Genomic DNA, 7,835 nt, shown 5'->3' on the forward strand with positions numbered 1-7,835 from the left:
TTTGGAGCTAAACTAGAACTATATCAAAATGTTCATAAAATTCCTAACAATTCACCTAATCCCACCCCTCACTAAATAGCAGAAGAAACAATTTGAAATAGATTTCAAAGCAGGTTAATAATTCATAATAAACGCAATCACTTAACAAAAGATGAGAAAAAAAATACAACATATAACAAACAGTAAAAAGATATGCCAGATATTGCATCAGAATGCAAAAATCATTAAACATAAACTCAGCACAGGCAAAACCATATAATCATAATGATGATCTAAAAAAAATGAATGGGATTAAGTAACATTTTGTGCTTTCTTTCTTTCCTTTTTCTCATATTACAACTGCAGTAGTATTATTTTTTTGATGGATAAATCTTTAAACTCAATCAAGCGCTACTTAAATGCATAACTCTGTCTCTGTGGCTGCTCTAAACACTAACACACTGACAAAAACATTACGCTGTAAACTACTTAAAGTGTCTAGTTTGTTAAATAGAGATGAAAAAGTCTAGAAGAAAGTTAAAAAAGTAAAGATTGCAAAAGAAATAAAGAAGCCAAAGCAAAACACATATACAAACATAATAATCAGCATACTAGATAGTTAGTAACTTGCATTAAACAAAATATGCAATGAAAAATACTAAAACGTAACAAGATTATAATGGTACACAAACAGATACACACACACACACAATGCCTTAACAGCCTTAGCCCCAGCAGCCTCTCCATTACTTAAGAGTTTATGTTCAAGAACCAGCTTAGTTTTGTATATAAAAAAACTGATTTTGAAAAAATACACAAAAAGAAAACCATAATAAACATAACGGATCATAAATCTATAGTCGTTGTAGTAAAAAGTTTAGTTTTCCTACTACCAGTTCAAAAGTGTGCAACAACCAACCCAACCCAATTCAATTCTATTCATTTCAATTCATACTTTTTTTGTCTGTCTGCTATTTTTTGTGTTCTTTTTTTAGTCTCCTCTAAAATATTCTAATACTTTGAGAAAAGAATATTTAACAAAAGAGAGGGGAAATGTTGCAATAGTTTTTTTTTCGTAAGAAAAACTAAACCAAGCATGAGCTTTTTAGCAACATAACGGCTATAGCACCTGGTTTATTGATGTAATAATGCTGCAACAGCTCAACATATAATGTATGTCGACTAGAATAATTATACCCTACACCACTTTAGTGGGGAGAGTATATTGGGTTTGTGTTGATGTTTTTAACGCACAATAATATTGGTCCTACACCCACCCTTAAAGTATATTTTCTGAGTCGATTTAGCTATGTCCGTCCTTCCGTCCATGTAAACCTTGTAATCAAACTTCAGGTGGCAATTTTGAAGATAGTTCAATAAAATTTGGCACATGATTTTCTATGGGACCGGAGACAAAGTCTTTTGAAACATCGGTCCATTATCTCACCTAGCCCCCATAAACCGAACCCCCGAATGGGTCTTGTAAACCTTGTAATCAAACTACAGGTCGCAATTTTGAAGATAATTTAATGAAATTTGGCACATGATCTTCTATGGTACCGGAGACGAAGCCTAATGAAAATAGTTAACATCGGTCTATTATCTCACCTAGCCCCCCTACAACTGAAACCCCGAATAGGGCTTGTAAACCTTGTAATCAAACTACAGGTCGCAATTTTGAAGATAATTCAATGAAATTTGACACATGATCTTATATGGTACCGGAGACGAAGCTTATTCAAAATGGTTAACGTCGGTCCATTATTTCATCTAGCCCCCATAACCTTGTAATCAAACTACAGGTGGCAATTTTAAAGATAATTTAATGAAATTTGGCACATGATCTTCCATGGTACCATAGACGAAGCTTATTGAAATATCGGTCCATTATTTGATCGCTGATTTTATTCAACAATAAATGGCTTAAGTACAATTCAAGGCAAGGTACATTTCCACTTAAATGCATTTATTATGAAAACTAAATCACATTTTATTTTTGTAGCAGATGTAGGGTATTATGTGGTCGGTCTCGCCCGACTATAATTTCTTACTTGTTCTTTTATTTTTGCATTCTCATACAAACCACATTATAACGCATTTTGGTGATGTTGCATTTTGTTGCTATAATTAGATTGTTGTCGAAAATGTTGATTTTATTTAAACTAACAAATGGACATAAATCATGCAAATGATATAAATTTTATATTTTAATATAAAATTTTTTAGCTCTTATGTGTCTTATAAATATGCAGTTATTCTGAAAAATATACATATATATATGAAACACCCTTCAAAAATGTTTTAAAATTGTGAACGTACGGAACGTATCCTCATTAAGAAACCCTACAAAATCCCTCACTTTTGTTTGCTTAATAACCTAATAGTGTTTCTTTGTAAGTAATTCCCCCTACAGTAATTCTACATTTTCTAGACTTCAGTAATGGGAATTTTCTCTGCAAAGAGCATGGATTCTTGGATTCTGCTGGATCAAATTTTGTAATAAATATTTCAAATTCAATTTGTCAAAGGTAAAGGACTCATTTCTGAGGCACAGTGATAAACTGATCATACTGGACAAAACGACATTGATTCGGTCAATAGCTCAGGAATTAAAAGGATAAGCTTTTCGGAAAGGGAGAACTATTAAAGATAAATAGACAAAAGGACGTACGATGATCAGGACGTTTAAGATTTTGCTAGAGAAAAACTATTGCAGTGAAGTACACTTCTACAGAACTAAACTGATCAAAATTAATGTAAACACAATGAAACTCGATTCGAGAAATATGTATAGACACAAGAACTAATGAAGGAATTTTAATGCCTGAATGTGAAAGAATACTGACCTAGAGCTCAAGTCACTTTAGACAAATACTGATCAAAACTAGAGAAAGCTTGTGAGCACGATCGGTTAAAAGACCAATGAAAACTCGATCTCATATTATGTCATAATGATAATGATCACCAATTCGGAGACTTCTAATATAAGTGAAGATCATTGTAGCAACACGGTTAAAAGACCAATGAAAACACGATCCCATAATATGTCAATATGATCATGATCACCAAATCAGAGAATCCTAAGATAAGTGAAGATCATTGTAGCAACACTAAGATGTTAAACACTAAGATGTTAATATAGGATTACCGGTTTTTCACTACGATCAAGATCCTGCTTCCATGTATGAAAACTAACTTGAGGTAAAAACACAAGAATTTTTGAGCTAGAGATCAAGTTCTTTTAAACGAAAACTGATCAAAACCAGATCAAACATGTGCATACAATAAAACACGTCTGCAGAAAATGATACAAATTTGTCAGGCGGATAGAAAAGCTTAAAGCGCAAACATTTAAAGTAAGAAAAACTGATCAGTCGAAAAGATCGATCAAAATACTGGCATTATCGAAATCTATGTCATTATTAGACGTGATCATGATCACCAAATGATAAGCTGTTGATGTAAGCCGATATTCATTTAAAGAGATCTTATGATGGATTAATAGGAGACATGATCAACACACCAAGATCAATGTTCAATATCTAAATACCAAATGTGCTGCCGATTTCATTCAATTAAATTATAATCGATTATTGTCTACAACCCAATCCAGTATAAAACGTTAAGTATCAGGTCAGAGACATACTTCTAAGGATTAAAGATAAAGAACTGAGGAAGATTGCTATCTTTAAGAGAAATAAGTCCTTCGAGAAGTTGCTTCTCCGTCTTAATTTAAAACAGCGAAACGCAATGAGTTCTCTTTTACTCTTCCTCTCACTTGTATGTACGAATGGTCTCACATGTATAAAAAACAAACAAAACAAATCCGAGAGCTAGTTTTTTACTCTCTTTCATTTATTGATTAAAAGAAGCAAGTAATTTTTTACAACCACGTCACTTTTGGAATGGCGAGGAGAGTAAGAGTTCCATTTAAATATTTTGAGGCTATGAAGGAAGGACTGAACGATTGAAGTGTAAACAAGAAAAACAAATATCAGAATTTTTCAAATACCTTCAAAAGGCACGATTAACTGACATAAACTAATTATGTTTCCCAAAAATAAAAACAAAGAGTTTTCCAAGCTATCTGAGATTAATCTTAATTATTTGATGGCCATAATCCAAGTTTCAATTCTAAAAGCTATCGAATTATTGTTAACTGATATAACTCAAATTTACAGTATATATTAAGGTAATTTTCCGCACTATTCAACATTTCAAAATAAAGAATTTTTATATATAAATAAACACGGAAATTACTTTACTAGAACTCTTTTTTTTATTTAATAAACTTAAATTATTTAAAATAATCTTAAATCATTTACAACAATATATGTATGACATCGTCTTCAAATAATCAAAAATAATTCATTTCATTTTCACTCTTAATAATACCATTGATTCATAGTTTGAGGCATAAATCCGCTATAGGTTTGAGGCAGACCATAATTGTTACCGACAGGAGCCACATAAGTGGGTACAGGAGCACTGTAGGCACCAGCCGAGCCATAAGAAGCAGCAGGAGCAGCACAAGGTACTGGAGCTAGATTAGGTTGACAACTGAACAAATAGTTTTTGGGGCAGGGAGGAGCAGGTATACTGGCAGCACCACCACCATAACCGGCAGATTTACGGAAGCGACCGAAATCAGTATTCAAAAGAGATTGAATAGATTGAGGTGTATCAGTTTCCAAGTCCAGTTTGGTTTGAGTGTTAAGATTGCTGCTGGTGGAGGTACCAGAGTTGGTGGTAGCTGTAGCGGCAGCAGCGATTAAAACGATCAAGTTAAGGCAAAGGAAAGCTTTCATGTTGATGGAGTTTTCTTTAAGATTTTTAGAACTAACTGTTTTATTTGAAGACTGAAGTGAAAGTGTTTAGTTTTGGCTGGAGTATAAGTATTTATAGCAAATATTTTTTTTATTAAACTGCAATATTTTTTATTAGTTTGTGCTTATTTTGTAATTTTTTTAAAATTAAGCTGTAATTAGCATTTTTTATTTTAGTGTATAGAAAAAGAGGTCGATTTTTTTTCAAAATGCCTAAAATTGAATTTTTTCATTATACAGCAGACAGTTTTGATACCTTCCTCAGCAGTTTTAGTTGGCAGTTTTTTAAAAGTTTAATAGACTTAAACTTGATGATTACGCAAGTTTCAAAATATTTATTGGTTTGAAGTTTTAACATTAAGAATATTTGCTTTAATTTTTTTAAAATTATTTGTATATTTATTCAGGTGTTTAAAATAACCACAATAACTCTTATTAGTTGCAGCAAAAAGGGAAGTGTTTTCTTAAGATTCTAGCATATTAACCTCCAGTTATTTTTATATTAAAACTAATAGTTTTCCAGTGATTTCCTAGCAACCATCCAACCACTGTTATTTTAACTAATGATCTAGCGGCAGTTGAGGTTCAGAAATAAATGCACAACAAAATGCAGAGAAAAAGAGAAAATCCAGAAAATGCTGGATAATATTAAAGTCAGTTAACTTTTATGAAGTTAAAAATGCAATGGAAGATCATGATGATAGTGCAGTAAACGATGATGTGCAAGATTGGATACTTCCTTTTCGAAACAACAAGCAAGCCAGCAACAAAAACAATCTTGTTGCTACAACCTGTAACTTGACAAAATAATAATGAAGATAAACTTGGAAAAAAATGAAGAAAAAAAAAATAGAAAAAATTGTCAGCATTATTTTGTTCAAAAGAAAATTTCATCATTTAATGTTTCAAGTGAAAAAGTGTGACATTACAAGCAGGTTAAGAAACCGTTTTTCTTTAAACTTTAAACGTCTCAAATAGGTTTGGAATAAAAGGTTCTTACTGGGTTTCAACGGTGGTTTGTTATTTTAGAAAATATTTATATGTAAGTGTGTATGTGTTTACTTTAGAAAATAACCAAGTGATTTTCTAAAGTAATTGTTACGGTATTTTTCTTAGGAGCTTAGTGGAACGCACGTAAGGACAGCCAGCCATCTAGTTATGGTGTAAAAAAATATGAAGTGCAATTTTTATGTTCAGAAGTTTAGAATAGTTTGAGAGAGATAAGAAAACTTAATAATCAATTATTAATGCTGAACTTTTCAGTTTAAGGAAAATCTTTGTATGAAGAAGAAACTTATTGTTGAGAAGAAATATTCTGTAGAAAAAGAGTAATTTCTTTAGAATAAACTTACTTAAGAAACAACTTTTTTATAGAAAGCTTTCTTTAGAAGAAACTTTTCTATAGAACAATTTACTCAAGAGAAACTTTCTAAAGAAAAAACTTTTCTACATAAACATTTTTTAAAAATAAACTTTTCTATAGAAACATTTTTTAAGAATAATATTTTCTATAAAAAGCTTATTTAAGAAACAACTTTTTTTATACAAAGCTTTCTTAAAAGAAAACTTTCTTTAGAAGAAACTTTTCTGTAGATAACTTTATTAAGAGGAACTTTTCTGTAGAAAAATTTACTAAAGGGAAACTTTCTAAAGAATAAACTTTTCTATAGAAAACTTTTTTTAAGAATAATATTTTCTATAAAAAGCTTATTTATGAAACAACTTTTTTATAGAAAGCTTTCTTAAGAAGAAACTTTTCTGTAGAAAACTTTATAAAGAGAAACTTTCTAAAGAAGAAACTATTCTACATAAAACTTTTTTAAGAACTTTTTTAATTTTCTTTAGAAGAAACTTTTCTGTAGAAAACATTCTCAAGAGAAACTTTCTAAAGGATAAACTTTTCTACATAAAACTTTTTTAAGAATAAACTTTTTTATAGAAAACTTTTTTAAGAAGAATATTTTCTGTAGAAACCACTTTTTATAGAAAGCTTTCTTAAAAGAAAAATTTCTTTAGTAGAAACTTTTCTGTCGAAAAATTTATTAAGAGAAGCTTTTATGTAGAAAACTTTCTAAAGAGAAACTTTTTTGTAGAAAAGTTTACTCAATAGAAACTTTCGAAAGAAGAAACTTTTCTACATAAAACTTTTTAAAGAATAAACTTTTCCATAGAAAACTTCTTTAAGAATAATCTTTTCTACAAAAAACTTATTTAAGAAGAAACTTTTCTATATCAGACTATCTTAAGAAGATACTTTTCGATATAAGGCTTTCTTAAGAGAAACTTTGTAAAGGAGAAACTTTTCTAAGAAGAATATTTTCTATAGAAGAATATTTTCTATAGAAAACTTTTTTAAAAAGAAACTTTTCTGTAGAAAGCTTACCTTAAAACTACTTTTTTATAGAAAGAAAACTTTCTTTAGAAGAAACTTTTCTGTAGAAAACTTTATTAAGAGAAACATTTCTGTAGAAAAATTTACTCAAGAAAACTTTCTAAAGAAGAAACTTTTCTACATAAAACTTTTTTAAGAATAAACTTTTCTATAGAAAACTTTTTTAAGAAGAATCTTTTCTATGGAAAAGTTTTTTTCTGTATCTTAAGAAGATACCTTTCGATATATAGCTTTCTTAAGAAGAAACTTCTATAAAAAGCTTTCTTAAGAAGACATTTTTCTATACTCTCTCTAAAGAAAGAACTGCTTTACAGAAAACTTTCTTACGGGAAAACTTTTCTATAGAAACTTACTGAAGAAGGAACTTTTTCAAAGAAAGCTTTCTTAAAAGAAACATTTTTAAGGAAAAGTTTCTTAAGAAAAACATTTCTACCAAGCATTCTTAAGAAGAAAACTTTCTATAGAAAACTTCCTTAAAAAGAAACGATTCCATAGAAATCTTACTCAAGAAGCAAGATTTTTACTGAAAGCTTTCTCAAAGGAAACATTTTTTAAGAAAATGTTTTTATGAGGAAACATTTCTATATAAAACTTTCTTAAGAAGCAACTTTTTTATAGAAAATTTACTTAAGAAGCAA

General features: G+C 29.8%; 1 protein-coding gene across 1 annotated transcript; it reads right to left on the reverse strand.

Moving 5' to 3' along the window:
* Positions 1–4,364: 4,364 nt before the first annotated feature.
* Positions 4,365–4,787, reverse strand: LOC119610561 (vitelline membrane protein Vm26Aa-like). Its single transcript, XM_037965831.1, has one exon. The coding sequence runs from the start codon at positions 4,785–4,787 to the stop codon at positions 4,365–4,367; it is 423 nt and encodes a 140-aa protein (XP_037821759.1).
* Positions 4,788–7,835: the final 3,048 nt, after the last annotated feature.

Source organism: Lucilia sericata, unplaced genomic scaffold (assembly GCF_015586225.1).
Source record: "Lucilia sericata isolate MDLA Ls3-8-SP2 unplaced genomic scaffold, ASM1558622v1 Contig001229F_arrow, whole genome shotgun sequence".
Taxonomy (NCBI): Eukaryota; Metazoa; Arthropoda; class Insecta; order Diptera; family Calliphoridae; genus Lucilia; species Lucilia sericata.

What these genes read in the sequence shown, in the direction of transcription:
- LOC119610561 (XM_037965831.1), bottom strand. Translation starts at nt 4,787, where the DNA reads ATGAAAGCTTTCCTTTGCCTTAACTTGATCGTTTTAATCGCTGCTGCC.